The sequence below is a fragment of the Melozone crissalis genome, unplaced genomic scaffold (assembly GCF_028551555.1).
Source record: "Melozone crissalis strain CALT ecotype California unplaced genomic scaffold, PUWL_Pcris_2 ptg000006l_1, whole genome shotgun sequence".
NCBI classification, from domain to species: domain Eukaryota; kingdom Metazoa; phylum Chordata; class Aves; order Passeriformes; family Passerellidae; genus Melozone; species Melozone crissalis.
The window spans coordinates 52,726,440-52,753,123 of record NW_026535784.1 but is presented as its reverse complement, the minus strand read 5'-3'; the positions used below and the strand labels follow the sequence as shown (position 1 = coordinate 52,753,123).

At 40.0% G+C, this 26,684-nt stretch overlaps 1 protein-coding gene across 6 annotated transcripts in view; it reads left to right on the top strand.

Annotated features, from left to right (window-relative positions):
• NR3C2 (nuclear receptor subfamily 3 group C member 2) overlaps positions 1–26,684 on the top strand; it is a 188,960-nt gene that overhangs the window by 109,218 nt on the left and 53,058 nt on the right. For all 6 annotated transcript variants that reach the window (XM_054292668.1, XM_054292694.1, XM_054292679.1 and 3 more), the window contains one exon: positions 660–799. In XM_054292668.1, coding sequence (XP_054148643.1) covers positions 660–799 — 140 coding nt within the window. The remainder of the gene's footprint in view (positions 1–659; positions 800–26,684) is intronic.

The window sequence follows — 26,684 nt, the reverse complement described above, 5'->3', positions numbered from 1 at the left end:
TAAGGTGCATCTCTGTACCAAACTTGAGGATGGTCTGAACCTCCAGTGCTGCTTTTCTGGCACCTACAGGCACATGGGAAAATCTTCTGCACTTGCAGAATGTACAAAGGCTTCAGAACTACATGAGAAGTAAGGTGTTAAATTGCAGGAATATCAGAAATAAGCTCATGAACTACTGCAGGGGTAAGCAGGAGCACAGACAGGGGAGTACATACCACCTTGCTGCACTACTTCATCACAAGGCCTTAGAGCTTTTCTTACAGGTACTCCTTAGCTGTGAAGGCTTCAAACAAATAAAGAAACAGAAAGAAAATTTATAGCTGCCAGGTTGCTGCCAGAATGGTTGGTTTGTTAGTTAGTTTTTCATTTTCAGTTTTAATCATCTGCTACCAATAAATTCCACTGCCCTTGTGGTAACTTCCCGCATTAACATTGATATATTATGGGTGTTTTAAAACAGACAGTAAAAATATTGCACTTACTAATTAAAGCAATTCGTATATTCAGCTAGGCACTGCCAGAAAGAGTTGTGGTTTCCTAATTGTTAGGTGCCTTGAGCAATATACCTGTTATAAATTCTTAATTGAACTTTGTATTATGGCTGGTGTGATTTGAAATATTCATATCTGCTTTGTTTTGTTTGATTGTTTTCATTCCAGCTCTTCATTGAGAAGTGTATCAACTGGATCTTCAAGACCTTCTAAAGTGTGTTTGGTGTGTGGAGATGAAGCATCTGGATGTCATTATGGGGTGGTTACATGTGGCAGCTGTAAAGTTTTCTTCAAGAGAGCAGTAGAAGGTAAGAAAACACAAAAAATATCAACACAAAAGACAAAATCTTCTTTTTTTTGTTTTATAAAAGAAATATATATATATATATATATAGACATATAAATTTTCCTATGTGTTTTCTGCTGTTGGTAAAATTCTATGTTGTTAATATGAAAAAAAACATGTTGAGTGACCTTTACAGACTTTGTAAGCAACTTCATCAAGTGGATAAAAGGTTTTTAATATCTTATAATAAGAGTTCATGGCATGCAAAGGGCATAAATACCATATAGGTTTTTGGAAGTCTTTGCTGATGAGTAAATGTTCTTACAACCACAGATGAAGTAGGAGATAGCTACTCACTGATTTATCTTCATGAAAAAACCCTAGAAGGAAAAAAATAGATTCTTAATATGGTGTCCAGCATGTGCACTGAGTGAGGCAGTGTGAGGTGTGATTAATTTCTTCTGTGATCATTAAATCTACTTCTGATGGCAATAAGGATTTAGCTCTCTGTTAAATAGACCTGGAGGGCTTGTGCGTCACTGAAGTCAAGGCTTCATGTAATGTCTATCAATCTATTTATCTATCCATCATCAGAAGTGTCAATCTAATTGAAATTAACTTCCCAAAGTTATAAGGACATGGAAAAGGTTTCCCCTTGCTGAAAACATCTTCTCTTAAAGTTGTGTAGTAGCTGACCTTGATGTCCTCATTCCCCAACTTCTTCTTCTTGAGCATTTAGTTGCTTGATATAGCATGTGAACTGGAAAACCTTTCTTTTTTTGGCTGAGTGATTTCCTCCATGAACTTCCCCACCACATCATAGATGGCTCTTCAGGAACCCACATCTGAGCTGACCCCTGAATCTTGAGATATTTTTTGGTTGGGTGGTGGTGATGGTGAAGCTTTCCATATACATGCACACAGTGTGTGAAATGACAGCACCTTCTCTTGTCTCCCTGCCTCCTTTCCTGCCTCCCAGGAAAGCTTCCTCTCCAGTCTTGAATCACTGCAATTTCAAGGTACTATTTGCCCACGTTTGCATCTCTTTTGCTGACCATTCCAACATAGCATGATGGATGTTCCCATCCAGATTCATAGGAATATATGAAAAATTACTAAGGAATCCCTTTAAGAGTTAACAGAGCAGCAAGCAGTTTTCAAGCCTCAGAAGACAAAATTATTAGGAAAGGATTACTCTCTGATCAGGCATAGAAAGAAATTTTTTAAAATGTAATTAAAACTGATCAGTAATTACCGAAAGTTTGCAAGTTAAGCAAAGAAAATTTAAAAATGAAAGAGAAGGTTACCCCGTCATCCCTAAAAATTTGATGTGCTTTAAATTAGTTTAAAATACATTTTTAAGAGTCATTATAGTAAGATACATGTACCTACCAGTGGTATGTGAACACTGTCTAGATTTCTTGGTATGCACATGACTGAGCTCTTGATGCTACCAGTAGCATTGTTGCTAGGCAGACACTGAAATTTTGTCTTGGCTTGCACTTTTTTTAATATATTGTAGAGTGTTGGCCCCAAAAGGGCATAGCAAAAACATAACACACATATTGACTTCAAACATCCTGGCACAATCCATACAAATAAAAGTTTTTGTAGGTAATTTTGTAACAAGAGGTTTCTTGTAGAGCCATCATAAATTTTTCAGTTGAGAACAGGACCAATAAAAACCTCTTCCTGAGGTTTCCTATTTGAAATAATTGAAACAATTAAATATTTGTAGCACAGGGACGCACATATTTCTTTCATGATCCACTAAACATTCCTCAGTTCATGATGAGCCTTCTCTTTGTAAGGACCTTTAAAGGTTCTCTCTCATGAAGTGGGGAGACAGATTGGGTCAAAAAGCATGGAAGCAGAGAAAAGAGGGATTTGGAGAGAGAGAACTCTGCACACTACCCAGCTTTTTGGGTCTCAGCTGGAATGGTTAACATTGTCAGCACACCATGAACAGCCATTGACTGCCAATTCCTTTAGGCTCCTCTGAAATCCTACAAACCCAGAGAGATTCTAACAGAAAATAAGAACTGTATTGGAATTTAAACCCAAGAAACTAAGAAGAACAAATAGACTAAAGTTTGCATTTCAAATTATATATCTGGTAATTGTATTCCCCGTTAATCATATCCTGGAACTTTCAGGAAATGTCTTATGGATTTAGAAAGAGAGGTGTAGACCAAAAAGAGTATTAAAATGGGTTTATTGGTAAAATTTCAAAAGTAATTTCAGGTGGCATTAAATCCAAGGCTGTAAATTATTCAAGTATTAGTTTTAGTATCAAGTAGGCACAGGCCTTTTGATGACTGACTGATGAACAGGAGACTGGTATGAAGAAACATGATTTTGTCATTAACATAAATTTGATCTGCCTTGCAAGCATTAAAAATCTTTGGACTGTAAAAGTGTTGGTAAATGGTGTCACTGCAAAAGTTAAGATATATACATTTAGAATACGTTTTTACATAGGTTAATTTTATTCTATGGGTTTTTTCCTCAATTCCAGATATGGCCATTCCTAAAGTCATTTGAACTTGAATTTGTGATCAAAATAGAGTCATATGCTGAAAATACGTTGTACTGTGAGGGAACCTACAGCACCTGGCCAGGCTTGTCTTCTCTTTTTCCACTGAAGCAGCTTTCTCTAAGGAGAGTAGCAGGCTTGAAGTCAGAAATCACAGCTGTTCTTGCCTATGCTTTGCATTTTCAGTCTTCATTTGTTCAAGTTCCAGACAAGTATGAGGTAATCTCTCCTAAATCAAAATTTATATTGTTTCATGAGTTGCTAATCTTTTTTTCTTCCTTTGGCTTGGAAGCAAGAAGAAAGGAAGGCATTTTTTTCATCTTCATATGCTGCTAAAGACTACAGCAAAAATGACCATTTTCTTCAAGTTATTTTGCATATTTACTTGGAAATTTTTAGCTACTTAAAATGGGAGCATTAAAAATTATATTGGATCACTTATAAGGAAGCTTGTCCTTTTTTTAAAATACAAAGATGGGATAATTCAGTAGAGGTCAGATTCTGCTCTTGATTTCTGTAGCAGAAGTTTAACCTCACAGCTAGTTTTTCGATTTTAAGTTAAGAAAATAAGGTCTGAAGTAAAAACACAGGCACAACAATGGAAGTTTCTAGGGTTGTGGATTTTTTTTTTTTCCTCACCTAAACTTTTGTCAGTTTAGAGTGGAGGGATAATTTGGATGGAGGAAACTTTTCAGTCTGATTTGATGCCTCCTGGATGTTGCAAACTTGCTGTGCCCCTAAGTGAGCAGTGTAAGAACAAAGAAATCTGACCTGTTTTTTCAGAAAAAGGTGCTTTTCCTATGCACTGCAAGTTGAAGAACTTTCCAAGGCTTTATAGGTCCTAGTAGAAGATAAACGAAAGACTCTCTTTGTGTGCCTCCCTTGTTTATTGGTTTTGTTTTCATTTCAGTTGAAGTGGAAAGCTTATCAAGGTATGAGGAATGCTAGCATACATAACCCTTAAATAATTTGTCTAATTAGCATAGCTTTTTGTAGAAAGCCACTGGTGAGCAGGGAAGTTCACTGTATTGATCATTTTATAAAGCAATACTTTTTATGCTGGATGAAGCTGAAGTTGACACATAACAGGCGTTTTGCACACCATTTTACAGTGTATGCAGCCATGAATTTTGTAGGTCTGTATTACTATAATTAATTATACATACAGTTCTTCACTCTCCACTTTTCTGTTCATTCACTGTAATGGAGTCAGTGTTTTTCCATAACAGGCTGCAATTTTCCTTTTATCCACTTTCCTAAGGTCCGTGGCCTCTCTAAATTTGACATCACTCAGTATAGATGTCCATATGTTTTCATAGAAATTTTTATGTGGGATTTGAAGTTGACTCTGTTCCTGACCTGTTGCAAGAATCTGTTTTACAACCTATCAAACAGAAATATTAGGTGAAGAGCAAGCAGATGGGTGATCTGCTGAGGGCAAGTGAGCTGGTCAAATTCATGTAGCAGCTGCTACTCTTACTTGATATGCTATGGTTAATAGGTGTAAAATAAAATTTAAATAATTAAGTCATTATAGGTTTGAAGCTGCCACCAGCCTTCCATGCTTTCATGGATATATGAAAAGGACTTTTCCTGGGTTTAGCTCTGGCAGGCAGTATTGCTCTGTGAAATTAAGTCTTGGTTCCTTCTCCAGGCTGGCTTTAGTTACTAAGAGCTCAGAGTTGAGGAGACTGGTAGGAGGAAGGTGCTAAAAAAATTTGCAATGGGACCCCAAAAAGGAATAAAAAAAACCCCGAGCAGCAAGAGCTGAGACATAAGAAAAAAAGCAAAGACTAAAGAATCCAACATATATTGCAACAGAATATTTTAAAGTTGGGGAGAGGTGAAACGTGAGGAAAATCTTTCCTTTTGGGTCCTTGGAATACGTGGGTTGCATGGAAAACACTGCCCAGTGTTCAGTAAAAAACGCTGGATGCATTCAGGTGAATGCGAAGTGGAGCACCCGGGAGCAGGCAGAATGTGGTGGCATTTCAGATGGATGGGGGAGATTTGGGAACCACCAAGGTGACGGAGTGCCTTGCTTTGAAAACAAGCACAGAACGAGTGGGCTTGGCAGCTGCAGTGCCACAAAGAACATAAGTTGGTTAATAGCTGTGAAAATGATACAAAAAATATTTTATATCAAGGAAGCTGAAAATCTGCATTCATTCCTTTCCAAAAGCATTAATAATTTCTTCCCTCCCCCAAGACTTCTCAACATTTGCAGTTTTTTTGAGGGTAACTTATTTACTGTGTGAGCTGGTGTTGCTGTGGAGAGGGATAGATGAGTATGAGAATTTAAATACGGGCAGCTGTCTAGCCTTGAAAAACGCACACACAGGGCTGCGTGCAACTGTTCTTCCCCTGCACTCTGTCATTTGTCTTTTCTTCTTTGTTTTATGAATATTAATTTCTAGCCTGCTTGGTCTGTAAAATAATATGCTCAGTAGGTGATAGCCAGCCTGCACAAGCACAGATACCCAGTAAATGGAGCGTGGATGCAGTGGTAAGGTTGGTTTATCTTGGGCAGAAGCCTTCCACTGCCACAAATTCAAGCACCATACAGGCTTACCTTCTACATTCTGTTAAGAGCAGGGAAATTTTGGCATTCCTATGATGTGAATAGGGAACTCAGTTGCAGTAATTTGTTATTGTTGTTGTTTTCTTTTTTAACACATCACAGGGTAGCATCGCAGCAGGTCAGAGTCTTCCTAGAGGGGGGTGGCCCTGTCAGTGCATGCTGATTTAAAGTAGCCACAAATATTTGGCTAACAAATATTCCAATGCCACAGCCATTAGTTCAGTGTTTTCTTGAGTATGTCAACTGCCTTTTCCTTAAAAAGGAATGGATCTCTTCTCCTATAGGAAAGATAGACAGGGTGCTTCCTGGGAAATTCGTCTTCTGGGTAGTAGTTCCAAGTTGGCTGAGCCACTTGCAGAGTTGAGTTGCACAAAATGGATGTGTAAAATTCAGATGCACCAAGTATTTCAAGCCATCAGGGAAGTATTCACACTGTCATGGTATAAGTGATGCTGGGAACACTCATGTGGAGTGTTGAGTATACTTCTGGTCACCAGCATGTCAAAGACAGCTTGATTCAAAGTCAGGTAAACACATGAGGAGAGCTTTTGGAATGATCTGGGAAATAAAAATTTATCTTATGTCAGGTGACTGAATGCTTTTAGCTTTTTTTAGCTTACCCAAAAAGAATCTAAGTTGGGACATGATAACTGTCTATAAATATTGCAGTTGAGGAATAGACAACCGAGAGGGAGGAGAATTTATTTTGAACTAAGAACTGACTGAAATAAGAGTAAATGGGTAAAAATCCCATTAGTTAGTTTGCTATTTTCAGAATGCTGTAAACCACCAAAAAAGAGAGACTTTTGTGGGGGCACTTTCCTAAAAAGAGTACGAAGGTTTTAAGTGCCTACTTTGGAATTGCTCTTAAGAGAAGTAGCCAATGATATAATTTAGTTCTCTGTGGTAGTAAAGGATAAGCCAAAGATGTCTCTTTTGGTTAATGCTGTATCCTGGTGAGGCTGGAGACTTCAGCTGACTCTGAAAATGGAGGAAGTGTGAGTAATAGAGAGGGTGGACTAGCTAATAACGTTTTTAGAATATTCCATTTGTAATGATGGTGAATGACTAGATCTTCACAGGAGTACAGAACTTCAGTTTTTAGAAACGGATGTAAATGGATGTAAGATGGATGTAAAGTATCTTGCATAAGGCAGAATTGCTTTGTATTTGTGCTAGCTGATTAATGTTTGTCTCCTGCAATGACTTTTCTCATTTTGAGTTCAAAAGAAGTTCAGGAGAGTGAAGTCCTTTTGAAAGAACTCCATCCTACCCAGCTAAGGCTCTGTAGGTACCCCCCCCCAGGCCCCATCAGGTTTTTGTTGATGGGGTTTTTTGTTATGTTTTGTAATACCTGATACAACATAACCAAAGGGATAAATAAAGCATGAGTGGACATTTAAATTGGAATTTGCAGTTGGACAGAAATACATTGACAAGATCTGTATCTAACAGTATAAAACATATAAAATATCATAAAACATTCTTAATCAGATGCTTTAGCTCCTTGAAGCTATGCTAGGACTTCTTAAGAGATATTACTTTATAAAATGCTGTTAACTGCCTGCCTTGGTAGCCTATAGAAGGAGTGTTATAATTCTCTCTTTTAGGACCAAATAGCACGTCCCTTCTACAACCCTTAAGTTCCTGAAAAATTTTTCAAACCTGAAAAGGCTCTTCTAGTTTCAGGATAAGTAGTTAAAAGTCAAAAGGGGATAATCGTGCAAGGGGCCTTCAGCACTCCAGTGTTAGAGATAAGGAATTTTGCAGTGTCGTGGCCGAAAGAAATTCTTAACAGATAAAACTGGAAAATAAATATATCAGGCTAGAAACAAAGCATCTTTTTGTGCCTCCTAATCTCATTTTAAATAAGGGGTGGGAAAACAGTCTTCAGACAAAAAAAAAAAGAATAAAAAAGAGAGAGAAAATGTACATACAGATCTGTCTGTTGTAGACAGAGGGAACAAGGCATCTGCTAGCATCTCGGATATAAATAGAGTGGGAAAGGTAATGGCAAATCTCCCATTGCCTTAAATGAAGCCAGGATTTCATTCTTTTTTTGGAGCACAGTTTTTGGTTGTTGAAGTTTGTGAGTGTCTCTGTTAGGTTTGAAGTCTAGACTTTCACCGAGGCAGTTTTGTCAGGTTTTTTAGAAATAATAATGACCCGTGGTCAGCACCCACAGGTCCATATTGTTTACAGAGCGAAAATTCTGTTAGACCAAAAATATATTACGTATTTTTAACCTACAGAATTATTTGGTGCCATTTCTCACTGTTGAGTTGCCAAATTCAGGGCCCTAAAATAGGGAACATTAGTTAATCAGTCCATTCCCACCTATATCAAGAGTGATGATGATGTTTGGCTTCTGCATGTACCTTGTCTATGCTAAGAGCCATTAGAAAAAAGCAGTTTGGAGTTACTGCTTGGAGTTACTGGAGTTACCACACTCCTCGGTGGTTTCTTGTATTAGGTGCAATAGTGGGTTTCAGGGGGTTTGAGCTGGTTCCTTTTTTTTAAGTTTGCTTTTTTAAAATATATTGGATAGGGGAAAAAAAAAATCAAGTTTCCAAAATGGTCACTAAGTATGAAAGTAATGAACGTTAGTGGCCTGCATCTTTGTTCATCTGCACTGCATGTAATAATTCCTAATTCAGCCTTAATAACACAGTCCCTTACAGTTTTTACATTACACCTCTGCCTTGTTCATTGAAGATATTGGATGGTGTTCAATTAATGAGCAGCTATTCAATGTCTTATATTCTTTTCGTTGCCCCATGTATGGTCCTGTGCCTTCACTGCTGATTACTGTTCATCTCTTGCTCAGAATACATAATTACTCATTTCTTACAAAGCTTTTTTTGTGGTGATTTCACTAATATCTAAGTGCTTCACAAGCATTGTTTAATCTATGAGATGAGTGGTTATTACCCCTATTTTACAGTTGAGGAGATAAGGCATAGATTAAGCTCAGACATACCCATTGATTTGGGATTCATGATTTATGATATTTAGGACCTCAGGGTCTAAGTACTTGGCATTTTATAGCCCTTAGTATGTCCAAAGTGCAGTTTCCATTGATTTTACTTACAACTATGGTCACTTAAACCACTGCAAATCAGACTCTGGATCACAAGTTGGATATTCAGGAAACAGGGAGGATAATTAGTATTTTTTCTTGCTTATTATGATAAAGTAAGCCCATGGCAAAGGAGATGCCAGTTCTTCAGGGCACCTGCCTCATGGCTTCTTGACTTTCTCTCTTCTCCCTTTCTCTCTTTCTTCTTTAAATCTCTGTAATGTTTGCGTACTTTGTTCTCAGTAGCACGTGAATGCGGACTTCAAGGACAAGAGTCCTTTTGTCTTCAGTCCTGATTCATCCTAAATCACCATCCTTATTGTCCCCAGGAGAAGCTAGAGATCTGGCAAGGCAGGGCCAAGGGTGTAGAAGCAAGACATAATGTAGTAGGAGACGTGGAGAGTTAGATCAGAATTCAGTAAGATTTCTCACTTGTTCAGCAGCAGCAGTCAGAGCGAGGTTCCTAGGATGCAGTCACGTGCAGAACACATGGATAATGGTGGTGCTTGCTTGGAGCTCAATAGGTGCCTAAACCATTTGACTGGAGTGCATTTGGGAAGGCTGTAATGCAGCTTCTCTAGTACATGCTGATACTTCCATTAGTGGGAACTCCTCAGGGCAACCTGTTTGACCATCCTCTCCATTTTAAAATAAATGTATTCTTGCTCCTCTTAAAGACAGAAGTGACACCTGCATCCTTCTAGTCTTCCTAACAGATTTTTTTTTCCTGATTTATTAAATCATAACTTTTTAAAAGGTCCATCTACAGATTTTCTTCAACGGTAATGCCAGAGGACCAGTAATAAGGGCAAAAAGCTGTAATGGAATTACTGCTTTAGGCAGTAGGTTTTTCTGTTTAATGAAACTACTCAGTGCCTCCCGCCTGGAAAAGAATGTCTGAAGAAACTCAAAAGGGCTACATAAATGCCTCAGAAAATAAATGTGGAAAGGTTATGGTTTAGAAATTTATTCTAGAGATTCAGAACGTAGGCTGACAAGTCACAGGGTGAGAAAAAATGCCAAAATGGGAATAGTTTCTGCAATAGAAAGACAGAGACATTATTTTAAAACATAATGTGATGTCCGTATTACAGAAAAAGAGCGTAATGGTGATTTTGAAGAAAATTGCTTCTTTGAAACTTTCAGACTGTTCTTGCAAGATGCCAACAAAAGGCTTTCCCATTTGCATGTTACTGAATATTCTGGTAAATATTTTGAGTATTTTTTTATTCTTGTAATTTAACATTTCACACTTTTTTTCAGAAAAGGTGTAATTACTTTTAGGGCATTTGTATCAGATTCTTACATCTCATTTCATTTGCCTTTAATTCTCAATTCTTGTGGAACACCATACCCAGAATAGTGACATTTTCCCTACTCATTTGCCATTCATGGTGAATTTGCATTCATTTTGGGCTACCAGGCAGAAGAACTAGAGCATATTTCCCTCATTTGTACCCTGCCTGTTTATTTTACTTCCTCTGGCAATCAGTTTGTGGTGCTCTCCAGGACAGAGGACTGGACCTGATGTTTAGAACTCGCTGTTGCAAAACCTTCTCCCTCACGTAGCATAAAACTGATGTGATCCTGTGTGGTGGAAGGGACATATGGCAAACAATTCCCACACTGTCACAGCAGCCAGGCTGATTGCAGAGCAGGGTGAGGGTGCTGTTAAAAAAGGTAACTTTGCTTTCCCAGGGAAGACTGAGCGATGCCGTGTGTGGGAGCAGGGCTGGGGAACCGAGCTGGAAGGGTTTTGAACAGGAACAATCCAAACTGCGGTTTGAGGGTTTACAAACCTTTTGCATGCTCTGCACAAGTTCTCTGATAAGCCTCTTCTTGATTAGGCTGGAACAGCTTTTTTAATTTAAAGCTAATGCCTGTGGGGAAGAAATGCAGTAGTTCTGTACTTTCAAAACTTGGGCATTTATGCAAGTTTCTTATAAGCATTTTAGGAATCTAACTATACCATTCCATTTCTGAAAGGACATTTTTTGTCTTGGGTGCTTAGCTGTAGATGAGTATTATTATATGTATTTCACAGACTCGTGCTCTAATTTTTTTTCTAAGAATAATTATATATTTGGAGCTAAGCATTCAATTATTTATTCATCCATTTTACCACGTGGACTTAGCAAATGGACTTGTGTTAGCCTATACACCATATCATGCATGCAAATTCCACTCTTAACAATAGTGCTTGAAATTATGTAAGCGATAGGTGCTAATTTTCTCTGATACAACAGAATGATAATGATGGGCTATTGGGAAAAAATAATAATAAGTACTTCTTAGGTTGTGTGCACTGGCATACTAAACTATTCATAAAATTAAAAAAGGAGAATGAAAAGACACTAACCTACTTAAAAAATGATGCCTTTCATTTGCAGTCTTTTTAGTGATAACAGGATGAGAGTATTCCTACAGTGATAGCACCATATTCCTGAAACTATCAGGTTGTGCACTATTTTGGGTGAGGGTGGTTGTTAATGGCTTCATCTGCAAGGTGTAAACAGCCAGACTGTTGAATTCCAGATGTTCAAGTGGTTTATAGAGCCCTGAGAACTACGAGTAGTATTTCATATTCCATACTTCTGCATTGTCATCGTGTAGGTAACTCTGTGCTGAATGTAGGGCAGCAGGCAATCTGTCAAGTAGACTATATTTTAACACAGCAACATTGCATACAGCTTTATAAAATAAATTGTGGTGCTAGAAAATAGTGCAAGCACTTGGACGCAGTGGTTTACACTGAACTTCATCTTTTCTTGCTTCCTTTCTATTTCATGAAGGAATCCACTTCCATGCAAGAAATTTAGAAAGAATACCTAGCAATTATTCCGTGTAAATTATTCATTTCAAAGTAGGAAGAGGAAATATGGCAAGGATGAGCTCTTTCACTGACTGTTTAATAATAAAAGATCCTTCATGGAAAGCTTATGAAAAAATGAAGGACATAAAAGCACAAGCAAAACATATGTATTAGTACATGCTAAAAGCTCTGTGATGAGACAAAAGAGGATTGAGCAGCAGAGGGGTGGTTTTGAACAGCATTTGGGTAAATTTGCTTACTTGAGCATCCCTTTTTCCATTGAGTTAGAAAAAGTTCCAGAAATAGAAAACTGAAGGACAGTATCATCTTTCTGAAATTCATTTCAGCCCTTCCTATTGCCATTCTCGCACTCTCTGTATTTTCTGTTACCATTCCACAAAGAAAGTGAGAAGGTCCTTGTTACTGTCACCATTCTTTGTGTCCTTGAAGCCTTCAATAACAAATTCATGATGCAGGAGCACCTGTTTCCCACAAGGAATAAGGTGGGAAATGCTGTGTGTGCTTCTATAGCCCAAGGTACCCACTCAGATTCCACAGGGAAAGGTGGATCTGAGGTGTTGCCAGATACTGCAAGTGGGACTAATCCAAAATCCATATGCCAAGTGCATTATGGGGATTATGCAATCCTAAATCCTAAAATCAGTATGCCGGGGAATTTCTTGGAGGCTTCACTTTGAACGAAGGTTGTCAACTGAAAAAATGAGGGAAAACCTTAGAATTAAATATTTCCATCCAGTTGTGGGACAAATGTAAGATTTCAGCTGGAAACAGAAACAAAGGTTTAGGGAAAGAGGGGAGAAGGGCCTCTGGCATCCAGCAAGGGGCACAGAGCAGGCCACAGCAAAAACAGTTCTCCTGTTCCAGCCATGGAGGTCACGCCTTACAGTGGCACTTGCCAATACTAATACAGGAAGATTAAATTTAAAGTGAGAGGAAGATAGTTGTTCAGAAAAAAGCCCTGGTGCTCAGGCCCCTCATATCTTTGTCACAGACTGAGCTGGCATGTGCATGTTTGACTTGTGTCCTTCTGCTAGGCTTTACCTTTTGCTCTCTCCTTCCTTAGCTCTCTAGGTCTCATGGGAGAGGGGTTTACAAACAGCAAATTTGGGAATGTGAGGAATATGTGTGACAGCCCAGGCCTGAGGAACACAGGGGCCATGTGGCTGAGCCTGTGAAGGGGCAGAATAGCAAACCTGTTTAGAAGGGAGGGCAGTCAGGAAGGATTTTGGGCACAGGGATCTAAACAAGGCCACCTGCTGCAGTGCAGCAGCTCTCCTGGAGCATGTTTTAGTAGGCTGCTGAAGGCAATCTATTGCTTTTCTTTTGTCCTTTACTCTGGGACTTTCCCTCAGTTAATATGTACAGTGCAGGTTTTATGTGTATTCACTATTTAGTAAAATTTATTGTAAGTATTCATTTTTATTAATCAGCCTGTCAGGGTTTGGGGTTTTTTAGGGAGTCTTTTAGGTATTTTTCCCTGTATGTAAACATAGTGTACCTTTGGTTTCCTGGGAACCCTTGACCTCAGCAGAAGCGTGGCTGCTCGGTGCTCGGTTAGCTGGGTTAATTCCATTTTGCACAACTATAACTAATGGCCATTTAAAACTGCCAGGAGCCCACCGTGGGTTCCTCCTCGTGCCTGACCCTGGTGGGGAGCAGCGCATTAATCAGCACTCTCTGTCACGGTTTATTGCTCTGTGATGAGGGTTAACTGACCACTTCCTAGGAATAATGAAAAACAGAGGTCAGCAATCACTGGCTGAGCGGAGAGAGGAGCTCTTCCCACTTGTGCTTCTCCTCTTTCGTCCTCGGGCAGCGACAAACCTGTCTGCTCCACCACTTCAGCATGAGCACTTATCTTTAAAATTCATCTTAATTATACATCAATCCCTGTCACGTGCTTACCCAATTGAAACAATCAAAACCACTGAGCCAGTTACCTAATTAAAGTCAGGGTAATCGTATTTGCAGGAAAACACGGCTCTCTCTGGCAGAGCCTGCTTTGGGAGGGTGTTCTTGCAGCCGCAGCGTGGATGCGGCACTGGGGCTCCCCAGGCCAAACCTTTTGATGATGGCTCAGTAATCCGTGTCCCTCCCAAGCACTGGAGTTTAATTTCTGTGTGCAGATACAGCAGCTGCCAGGGTAACCTCACTTGCAGGTACTGATGGATGCTGGGTGACAAATTCACACTGAGTTTTATTTTTCTCGAGTCCATGGTTTTACTGCTGCTTCTGGTTTGTGCAGGCCTCACACACGTGGGATGTTAGGCCTGCTGCAGGGTTGGGTGGCCTTGCTGGCCAGTGGCACCCATGGCAACGTGTGAAGAAGTTGCCCACTACCTGTGCAGGAGGTATTTGAGCAGGGAATATGTCCTGGGAGCATTCGTTTGTCTTTCTCCCTTTAGCTATGGGGCGGGCTTGCTCTGCCTCTCAGCCTGTGCTGCAGGGCTGTAGGCTGTGGGGTACTCTCCTCTGCTCAGTGGTTAGGGTCTGAAAGCCCCATTTCCTCTTTGCAGAAAATTTTAGAAAAGCAGAAAATGTAAATTACAAGCCAGGGGTTGTCATAGTTTCCTAAGGTTTGTTGCCAGAGGGGGAGAGGTGACATGGGATGTGTGTGGGACGTCCATCCCTTGGGGTAGCACTCCTCTCTCACAGCAGCACGACAGAGCCCTGTGAGGCCACATAGGTGTCTGCTAGCAGTAACCTGGGGGACAAAAAGGCTACTGGGGACAGGTTTTTGGGCACATTTTGCATCCATAAGTTTTTATGGCTACCACTAGCTATTTTAATACCCTGTGCTTACGGAGAGCAGCAGAGGGTGGCATCAGTCTGTTTTGGGCTCACCCCTGAGATAGACTCCGCAAGTCAAGTCCCAGGGACCATGAAAGATTGTAGGCAGAGCTGGGAGCCATGGGTACCTGTTCCAGTTGCCTCACATGGGGACCTGTACCCTAACCAGCTGCGTGTCTGCCTCCTTGGAAAGCAGTCTCTTTTTAAAATGCTCAACAGTCAGAAAATGAAGCTATGGGAGTGACAGGTCAGGCTCAGTGCACGAATAGACATTTATTTTTTGCCTTACTCTTTGCTTGCCTTTGATTTTCCAACCTGTGCCTCATTCCTCTTTCCTCCAAGCTGTTCCCTTGCTGCATTTTGAGAGTGTGATGGGGATTTTCTGCACGTAGTCCCTGTGCCAAAGCATTGCCTGGCACATGGAAGAGATGGCTGGAGCACAAGCTCAGCTCAGACCCTCTGCCCTGGTCCGTGCTCTTTGCAAAAGGGAGCTCTGGAGGTTGGCAGCCAACCTCCACCAAAACCTTTGCAAATCATATCACGTACAAACTGCAACTTTTCAGTGTTTTATACTGTGATCCGTTATAATTTTAAGTGATAATGTATGAGATGGCAAAAGGCACATCTGTGGTATCAGAGCAGTGATGCTTCAAAGGGTCTGTCTCAAAGTGTGAAGGCTCTTGAGCTTCTCAAATATGTCTGTGAAAAATGTAACACGGGAGAAAACCAACATGTTCCTCCCTACCCTTATTCACAAACTTACTTTGCACTAAGCTCCGTGCTTCTAGCTGATACATTCTTACTCTCACAAAATAATATTCAGCCTCAGGCTGACACACAGCATGGAAAATTTCAGCCCTAACTGCTAATGTGTGGTAAAGTTATAAGCAATAGAAAATGAGGTCTTAAAATGAGAAGTGTCAGGCAACCTTAACTATATGTAGACCTACCATATTCAATGATGATAATTTGGTTTTTGACAGATTCCAACCAATTTGCAGATTCATTTTGACATATACTATACAGAGAAAGGGGAGGAAGAAGTCCCTGGAGTAGGACTCTCAGGCTTATAGGTATGATTTTGTAAGTAGTCAAAGCAGTGATCAACCACACAGTCATTTTACCTTCTGCCAAACCTTCAAAACTGTGCTGCAGAGCATCCATTAAAAAAAAAAAAATCATAAGGTAAAATCAAGGAACCAATGCACTGAAGCTGAGACCTGTTGACTTCATGCTGTTCTTATTTCATTCCATGAGTCTAAATGCAGTTTGCAGAAAAATGTTGAGTTAATAAAAATATTGCAAAAGTTGTAGCTTAAAGCTTGCATTGCTTGCATAAACAAAAGCCTCAGCTAGCATGCTATTCAGGTATGCATAGCCAGCACAGTTTTAGTAACAAATGCTGACTTTCCAGTAAACACTGCAGACTTCTATTTTGTCTCTCATTTATGGACTAAGGATCTGTCCAGGGTATTTTTCCAGAGCAGAACTATGAACTTTGCTTATTTGGAGCATCAAGAAGTGGTTTTAAGCCCAAGCCAGGTGAAGGGGTTTCAGGTGGAGGTGTGGAGGCACAGGGTTACCTTTAGAATAACATTTCTGGGTGGCCTCGCCTGCTGGTACAGGGACTTGGGAATTTTGTGTGCCCAAACATGGCTGCTGGTCTGGAATGTTGCTTGGAGATTATAGAGCAAGCTGCATCCCAGCAGGCTTGTTTGCAGGCTGCCTGCAGCTGGGCTTTTCTGGGTTTTTGGCTAGTTTTTTGGTGCTTGGTTGCTTGGAGGGTTTTTTTCCCAGATCACATGCAAAACCTATGTGAATGATAATCACCCGTTCCCTGGATCAGGCTCTGGCAGCCTCTACATGACTTTTAAAGTGTCTTTCAGTAGAGCCCTGCTGACAGCTCAACAGTTACATAAAATGCTGCCTTCCTAAAAATCACTTCACAGCAATGTCAGTGTGTGAGGAGCTAAGCTAATCCAGTTACTTTCCTGCTGGGATATAATTTGTCATTTTGCAGAGCTGTTCCACCTGGCTTACAGAGACTGGGGTAAAAATGTTTGCTTAGCCGTGTCTCTTTACCTGGACAGGATAACTTGGTGCTATATATGTTTGTGGCAAAGACTTGTATGGGGTCTTTGCCCCATAAGTCAGTCCTGTTGTTTTACAGATGATAAACTTGAGATGTCAATAAACCTTTTCATTATCAGCAGTAAAATGTGAAATTTCAAGCGACTCAATCTCCATCTTTTATGGTAGCTCGTTTAGTCATAATTAATTCCTGGGAGGATTTTGATGGCATGTAGCCTAAATTTTTTTCCTTCCCTTGATCTCACTCTCTTCATCAGGTCAAAAATCTTTGGCTACTCGGTATTCTTAAGACTAGGCACGTGCTCAGGTGCCCAAGGCAAAAGGGCTGAAGGCACGTGACAGGGGACTTGAACTCGGCTGTTATCATTTCCCATCTCTAATTATCAGAGGAGTTACAGGCGGGTAAAGGGCTACTTTAAATTTTCTTGGTAAATCTGTCCCTCTGGCTTCTAATCATTTCCGTTCCACTTCTCTGGACTTCCTCCAGTTTGTTTATATCTTCCAGTAATGAAGTGCCTGAACTGCATACAATATTCCAGGTGTGGCTGCAAAAGAAATGCATGAAGAGAGCACTGCTGTGCCAGCCTGCCCCATTGTGTAATGCTTGTACAGAACAAGCCAGGGGTCTCAGTGGCACTTGATTCTCCTCTGACGCATTGCTTCTTACATTCAGATTATGCTCATGTTCCTAGGTTCTTTCAGTGGTGATGCTTTCCAAATTTTGCTTTGTTCCTGTGCCTTGTTAACTCTTTGTTTTGGATTTCTCCCTTGATACATGCCGTAGCATTTTTTCCAACTGCAATTTTGCTGCTTGTTTCCTATCTCTGCTTCCAATTTCGCTACACCTCTTTGTATTATTTTTCTGTCCAAACTTGTGCTGGCAGCTCCTCCTCTTTTCTTCCTACTTCAATGACGTCCCTCTGATAGTTCACAGGATATCTTCACAGTGTGATAAACTCTGATTTTGGCAGTCACTTATCCTCAGTAGGAATTTGCTGTAGAAATACTTAATGACTGAATTGGTAGAGGATCTTTTCATCATGTACATCTTGCCAGATAATAACAATAAACTGGATTCTAGATTTCCTGCTCACCGTATAAACAGCCTTTTCAGGTTGAGGAGTAGAGGGAGAGAGGGGTTAGTGGATAAGAAATGTAGTGGATAAAATGAACTGGGCATTGTGTATCAATGAATAAATAAAATACATTTTCTGCATGAGTGCATCTCCCAGTGGTGTCTCCACTTTAAAGGAAGTATTTCTGATCTACTGGGTAGCTCAGCATCTTCAGGGACCATTACCTTGGAACTGTGAGAAGTAAGGGTGCTCCTGGAGGCAGGAGGAGTGTGCTGTGCCCAGGAGGGAACTGCCAACCAACACTCTGTTTTTCTGCAGAGGAATATGGATTTCTTATACTGATGGCCTGATATTCCCTTTTACTCAGTGTAGACATCTGAACTTGGGTAAATGGAGTTTCCCTGGTTGCAGCAGCACTAATATAGAGAGCTCTTCTGTCTGTACCAGCTTCTCCAGGCTTGGAGGGGCTGTAATGGCAGAGCAAGTCAGGCTCTGGTTATCTTTTTGTAGGTCTCTCTTCCCCTTCAAAAATTAGTTCACTTCCACACTTTATCTTGTCTACTTCAGCTTAGGTCTTCTGGTTAACTAAAAGTCCGTCTGTCTCTTTGGAAGTCCCTCAAAAACCAGCAACCACCAATCTTTCCACATAACTTTTTAATTATTTCTGCATGTGAGTTTTGGCTGTGCTCCAACATTGAAATCATTATGCTGTTTCAGAGTGTAAATAAGTGGGACTGGATTAATAAATTGTATGAAACATGGTGCCACACTTCATTATAATCCACTTATCAAAGTGGAAAAACCTTTTAGTACATAAAGTGCATCTGCTTTTAATTTTCATTTTGATCTTTTCTTTGTGTATTTTCAGACACAAGTGCACATTTTCAGGGAGGCTTTTAATGCTGGTGCCTGGCAGTTTCAAAGTTACTTCTGAGGATGGCAAAACAGCCTACCAATTTGGGATGTATAAGGAGAAGCATAGGATTGGGTTATTCTCTCATAATTATAAACTGAGGTGCAACACATCACAAGGAAATCTGGCATAAGCAGAGGGCAGATTTTGTTTCTTTATGTTAGTGACCTTTTTAAAATTTCCATTTTCTTAATGCAGATTTTGTAAGTTTTACTTACAAAGTGGTCTTTGCCTTTAGTCACTCTCATTTTCCCATGGTAAAACAGTTTCTTTTGATGCCAATAGTGAAATTCACCTTTTCCAGAGTGCAGAACACATCATGAGCCACCTAGGGGACCACCACCCTCATCATCTCTTTCCTTCCTTCACCTCTCCTGCCAGCCTCAGCTCCAGCAGCTGCTCCTGAGGAGATTGGACTCTGTCCCTGGCTGATTTCTATCACTTTAATGAGCGAATTGCTGTATTTTATGAAGATTAGTCCAAAGTATTTTTGTGCTGTTGATACATTTCTTGTAAGCAATGACATTTCATTTCACATCAGTTTGTATTAAATAGCTACTTGCAGGAAACTAAAATGAATTCAATCTGCTTAGTACTACCGGAATTCTAATTATGAAAAATGAACTCTAAAAAAAAGAAAAGAAATCTGTGTCCAGACCTGCCCCTTGTGAAGTTAAATGGGAATAGACTGAGGACTTTCTGATTTTGTTCTTTTTTAATTAGTTGAATGCAGAGGGTGAGGATATATACCAGGGAGGAGCTGCAACCCTAACTCAGGGGGGAATTCTGGATGTAAATTATATATTAATTTGTCTTTAGTTTTCATTGAGCAAAAAAATTTTGAAATAATGATTATCACAATTAGGCAAAATGCTCTTTGAAAGTAATTATATTTATGCCTGAGTTATGATGTCTTTATGTCCCAAGATAATTATTTTTTCTATTGTCTTATGCCTCCTTTTTCATTTTTATTCTCAGTAGCCACCATTATTGGGGCTGAAATTTGACACATTCAGTTTTACCTGAATATCCATTCCCTTGCAGAAAAAGGAAGGTCTGACCCCTTCAAGATGTCACTCTGGCATATGAATTGTATGTCTGAGAAGTTTTGTGTGCTTTAAAAGATATCTGGCTTGTTTGCCTTTAACTCCCAGTGGCAACTTTGTATTTTGGAAATGTCAGATGCAGAGGAAATCATCCGTGGCTTTAGTTGTTCAAGACCTAGGGTGATTCCAGTGTGAAAGGTCACCCCTGTGTATATTTCTGTGGCAAAGCAAATTGCAATTGCTATGGAAAAGGTGCAGAAATGAGGGCGTGGATCCAGCACCCAGCATGGTGGCTGTCACCATGGCAGATTTATTAATCTCTTTTTTTTATCTCTTAGAGGTCATTCTTGTGCCACAATTGAGGTGTCAGACCCACCATGCCTGGGTGAGGGGAGCCATGGGGGTTTTACTTGTGAGATGAGCTCCAGTAAAATTTGGGGTAATTAGGCAAAGCTTTGGTTCTTCGTCAGCAAAATGCTGCTGTGTGATGCTTTGCTCAGCCTCTTGAGGTTGGATGAGAAAGCAAAGGGTGAAGTGTTTGTTTTCAGGTCCTGTTTAGGGGTTTTTAGAGCAAGGGTTGGAGGGGACTGAGACCTGTGGCTCTGCAGCCGAGAAATTCTGCACCCACTTTGGGGAATGGTACTTGGAAAGATGTGCTCATCCAATTAAAAATGGAAATTGTGATTGTAATTAGTGTAATATCTGAATTTACACTTTTTGGTTTATGTTGTTATAGTATTTTAACAGTAAACATACTGTGAAATTTCATTATAATTGTCAGATCTTTTTTCTACAGCCCCCTAATCCCCTTTCTTCTTTCTTCAGATTTATCTAGGTGACAGAGAGCTGAGGTTCCTGATAAAAATAAACAAATGGAGAGAGAAAAAGAAGAAAATAAATAGGGAGACAAGTACATAGTTCAAAGGCTAAATCAGACTCCTTCTCAAAAAGTCAGCAAACAAATGCAGAGAATTTTTAAGTTCACTTTGGTGAGCATCTGATATTACTTTGGTCAACATTTCTGTGTTTGGGATCTCAAGAGACCCTTCTGAAAGGCTCTCTTGTGATGGTATTGCTTGCAGCCTTTAAAAGAAAACTATTATTGACCAGGGTTCTAGTGGAAAATATTTCTCAACGTATGTGCTAGCAATATTTTAAATTGTTTCTATTATACATAATAATATTCATTATTATAAATTTAGCATATTTCCAGACTGAGCTGTAGTAAACTGTACATGAAAAATGCAAGAGAAAAATATGCTTTGAAGATAATGTGTCATTCACACAGAATAAAATTTATGATCTGCTGAGCATGCTAAATGCAAGAACACAGCAGACTTGAACATCAAAATGTTTGCAAAAACCAAAGGGCAGCTAGTTTTAAAAACAAAAAATTAACAGAACGTTTTCACTGAGATCAAGAGTTGGGGAAAGTTTAACTTTGTGAAACAAACAGCCTATTTTTCTAGTAATATCTTTTATAAGTAGCATGCATCTTATTGAAGGAGTCAGCCTGGAATTGCAGATTTTAAAATGGAGGTGCAAATCACAGAATTAATGCTGTGCATCTTGATTTTTCTGTTTGTCCCATGAGAAGTTATCTCTTGGTTATTACTGCAAAGACAATTTGTTACATTAATATATCAGCAGGATGGCGGGGCAGACACAGAAGTTTGGAGGAATAAATGAAGTGTACCGGGCTTCAGGTACACTTGCAAATACAAATATTATTGTAGAGGTGAATAGTTTCTGTACAGTGTTCACTAAGGGAGTCTGACTCAGGGAGCCACAGAGTCATTCAGAAATCCTCACATTACCAACTAGTGCTCCATATTCCAGAATGCTCCCCCCACACCTCACTCTCAAACATTCCCTCAAGTGAACTTGATATTTCACACAAATGTTATTTTACACCGAGTGCTTCCTGAAATCCAGTTGAAGCAGTGAGCTATTTGTAGAGCAGGATACTACGGCGTGCATCAGTGGAGCAGATTGGCTGACCACTTTATGTCAGCAGAAAGTGGAAGGGCATTTCAGTTGCAATTTAAGATTTTTGTATTACACTCATTAAAAAAAGTATTTTCATACCTTTTAGACCATTTCTTGTACATTGAGATTTTCCATTAAAGTGCCTGGAAATTTGTAGTATGTCAAGAATGCCTTATCAGATTTGTAGCATGGGAAAGCAGTATTAGCCATCATGCATGCAACATGATCTCTTGTAAATCTGCCTCTGCAGATAGCAGCATCTAGAGACTTCAAAAATATTCAGTTAAAATTAAACCAGACTGAAAATTTGGAAACTCACTGCGAGAGAAAATGCTGTAAAGTATTAGATGTGTGATTTTGTCAAAACATCCTCTGAAGCTCTAATTCTACTCTCTGTATCACTGTATCCATTATAATCTGAAATCAAAAGTAATTGAGCTGAAAACTAGTTTCAAAACAGAAACAAAATTATTTCACTCAACAACAGGATTTTTTTAGTATTTGTAGATATTTTTCCTTGGTTTTCATCCAAAAGAGATTTCCAGTGCTGTGTGATTTCACTGAATCAGAAATGCTTTGCAAAGATCAGGTTTTTCCTATTCCTCTTCTGTGCTAACATCATGCAGCATCTCTTTGACCACCTGAAAAGGGAATTATCTTGTAGTCTGACATGTGGCTGTCTTCAGGTTCCCAGCAAGCTGAACTGAAGGGTGGTCCTGGGGATGGTCTCAGCACCACTTTTGGGCATATCTTGTGTTGATGGCTCAGCCTCTCTGAACAACAGGGTGGCTGGAGCACCACACACAGGCTTGGAGGGGCTTTCGAGGTTCTGCAGTGTGTTTTGAGCATGGCAAAAGAAAATGTGCACATGGACCTTAAATGTGAGGTGCTCACAAATATTTCTGTGCTCGCTCGTCTCGCTGCCATTAGCAGGTTTCATCCCTGCTGGATGGTTGCTCCTGCAGAAAATAGGAGCCACTTTTGGGCTACATCCCATGCTCCCTTGCCAAATTTCCTCTCTCCTTGATCCCTCTCATCGGTGCCCTTTCAGTCTGCTTAAAATAGTGAGTGAGTATCATTTTTATAACTTCTCCTCTCCTTTGCCAGGGTCACCAGACCATTCCAATTGTTGTTGTTAGCCTGGTCTCAGCCCAGTGTGAAAGCAAGCTTCCAGAGAACGTGAAGGAGCAGAAGACAGTCTCCATGTTAAGACTGGCAGAGCACTGGAGTCTGTGCTCTTAGGTGTGTGTGTAGGGGAGCATGAAAATGACAATTCAAAAAGTTTTGCATATAAAGTTTGCATTTTTTATAAAAGTTTTGCATTTTGCATATATGTCTCCAGCATCTGGAGACACAACCGTCCTTGCTCCACGTCTAGGAAAAATGGGGAATCAGCTTTGTATGTGTGGTCACCGTTGGAGGAAGCTCTGGTAGCTCATCTGTGAGCACCAGTGGGTGTGCCCTGCTTTTCAAAAAGCCCTTGCTGGATTTTGTGGACCCTGCAGGAAATGGTTCTATTGAAACTTTGTTTTTATCCCCTGCTATCAGTAATTTTAATATACTTTGCTTCAGTATATTCAATCAGTTGTAGCCATACCTTTAACTGGAGTGTAAATGTGCCCTGTGAAATCAAATTTATTGGCTGAACAGAGGAAATAATTCATTTAGAAGGTAAATAAGAAGACTGAAAAAAGTGTTACAGAACAAGAAAGGAGTAAAAGTCTTGAGGATGAAAGTAAGTTTAAAAAAATAGTTGGAAAACAAATTTTATTGAAGGAAAAAAAAAAGGAGAGGGGAGTAGAAAGTAAGGAGACTTTAGAAAAATATCATTAAAATGGCAGAAAATAAGGAATCCAGTAATATAGAAGAGTAGAGAAAGTGAAAGATATCTTGGGACCTAGAAGTAGCAGAAGGTAATTTGGAATGAGAAGCAGGCAGGAAATATCCCAGATGTGATGAATTTTTTGCCAAAGTCAAAACAAATTTTAATTAAGCCTCTAATTTATTATAAAGGAGGGAAAGCTCTAAATTCTTGTTTCAGGGAAGGATTTAGATTATACCTAGGCTATAAGCATGCTGTAATAATGTTTATAATTGACCAATATTGTCATCTTGTCAGATACTGGCTTGGTCTGCAGTCTAAAAACACGTTGTCTGGGAATGATAGAGTCTGTGGAGTAATAAGGGAGATAAACCCTGAATTTTGGGAAACCCTGAGATTCAATATCTAAAATGCAAACCCAGAGTACTCTCTATGTAAAATGAAGGGGCAATATTCATATCTAAGTCCTGTACCATGGCTGTGGCATTTATAAGCTTATTCTGCCACACATAAATCTCAGCATGAGGAATCAAGTTTATTAGTTTACCGTGGTCAGGCTGGACTGGTTTGAACAGAGCTGAGGAAGTTAATTATCCAGTGTCTCAGGTGGGTCTGGCAATGAGTAACTAGCCCTGGAGAGAGGCACTGGGGCTGTGCTGGGGGGACAGGTCCTGCCTGAGTGTGGGGATGGATGGCCGGCTGGGAGGGACTGCCGTAATCTCTTTCCCAGGTTGTTCGAACCAGTTCAAGAGCAGTAAAACAAGGTTATGTAATTGACATGTGATGTAGCCTAAAATAGTGACTGCAAACATAGGCTGCTGTTGCTGGGCAGTTGTCAACTGCTTTAAAAAAAAAAAAAAAAAAGAAAAAAAATAGAAAAAAAAAAAAAAAACACAACCCAAAACAAAAAAAAGCGCCCTCAACTGTGTAACAAATGGACATTTGAAATGAAAATGCAGCTCTCATTTCCATTGAATAGCAGGTTTGGTTTTTTTGTTGCAAGAAATAGGGACGTTGTGAAAACTGAAATTTGAAAAGAGATTCATCATCATACTTATCATGTTGATATATTTGAGAGTACCTACCTGCTGCAGATGGTGAAGTGAAAACCTCAGGTATATGCAGTTTGTCCCTTGATAGTGTGATACGACTCCTGTCAAACAGGAAATCCTTTTCTGGATGTGGAAAACCATTGTGGCAACTCTTCACAGCAATTTTATTTGTATACTGGCCATAAAAAGGTAGAAATAGTTCATTTTTAGTAATTGAAGGAGTTTATATGGATACAGAGGCAAAACCTGGGGGGATTTCAGAGCTGGTTTAAAGGACCAGATCACATAGCTCAGTGAGCACAAATGAGAGGCTGGGATGTGCACATTTTGTGATTCCTTGGTGTAGGAGGCAAAGCCCTTTATTAGGGCTATCCCAGAAAGCAGAAAAACCTGGTGTTAAGTTCTGTTTGCTGACCAGATATTCCTGAGATGAGAGACTTCCTTTAGAAAATCCTGATTATTTTCTGCAGCATATTTGCTTTGTCTTTAGCAGGGAAGGTCTGTGGCTCAGGTTGGAAGGGATGCACAGGCTGAGCTTGTGCAGTCTGACAGGCTGGTGGGTAAAGGGAAAGGATGGTGTTAAGAAATAAATGCTGTTTATTCCATAAGGCTTTTATATGTAGCGCTGTTGGGGAGATAATCTTCCCAGTTGGGAAATATTCCAGAAACTAAGCACTTATTCCAGCCCAGAAGCTGCAAAAGGGATCCTAGCTCTTAGCATGCAGATCTGCAAGGCAAGGCTGGAGGTGGCTTCCAGCTCCTCTCTCCTCAAACCCTGGAAGAAGGCTTGGCTTTCTGGCTGCCTGCAGGGAGAAGACAACTCTGCCTGCAATTTTCTGAGTCAAAGTATTAATTCTCATTGTGGAGGAAGAAGGGAAATTGGGACATTTTATATGCATTTTGATGTGCCTCAGTAAGACACTATCTTAAAAGCTGAGCTTTTCAAACTACTTCTGCTTCATTTGGTCCTCAGCTGCTGCTCCTGGTTTCTCACTTTGCTGTCCCTTTGTGAAGCTTCCTCAGTCTTGGGACCCAAGGCACATTCCTGTTTCAGACGTCAGACCCCGAGTGGATTTTGGACTTTTCTTTGCCTCTCTCAGTGAATGTGTGTGTGTGTGGATCTAGGAGAGAATAAAGAGAGCTGCCTGCCCAGGTAAAAGCAGGAAAGAACATGTGGAAGGCAGCAGTGCCCCAGGAGAGGAGCTGGTCGTTAGTGACACACAAGTGAGCGTGAGTCAACAACCTAATGCCATTGGCAAAAGCCAGCTCTGGTCCAGGATTGCATTAGCAGGGCTGCTGTGTGTGCAAGATGCAGGAAATAACCATTTTATTGGCCTTAGTGATGGTGAAACTCAGCAAGAAAAATGTGCCCTGTTTTAGGAAAGAGGCTGGAGGAGAGTAGGAGGAATTGACGACAGATTCAGGAAACATGACCTGCGAGGAGAGATTGAGAGAACTGGATTTGTTTAGCCCAGCAAAGAGATGGGGAACATAAATCTTTTGATGGGCAGGAGATTGTTGTGAGAAGGTGGTGATCTATTGCTCTGAATGTTTATAGGGGGACTATGAGTATCTCTTCCTGTCACAAAATATTCCTGTTTGGGGTAAATGTAAAGGGAAAAAACACAACTTTGGGGTGCCTGATCACACAGGGCTTGTAGGTTGTAGGGAAGGTGCAGAATACCATTCCTCAGGAGATTTTAATACAAAGAGAAAGAAAACCAAAAACCTGCCTGAAGTGTTAAGTTAGTCTTATGCTTCCATGAGTGGGCTTGAATTAAGCAGTCTTTGGGTCCTCTTCCAGCACTACACTTTTCTCCTTACAAAATTTAACATTTGATCATAGTAGTTGCTATTTTAACAAGAGAACAAAAATGTAGAATACTCATTAATGACTTGCAATTCCTGACTTAGACTTCAAAAAACTGGAGGGAATTTCTTTTTTTTTTTTAGGAGGAAGATAAAACATGTGGAACGTTTCAGAAATTTCTGTGATTTTCTAATTTTGCCCTAGACAGGAACAGAAATAATACTGACAAGAAATATCTACTTCTTGTTCCTTTTGCAGCCTTACCTGTTGGGAAGCATGGCAGCCTTTG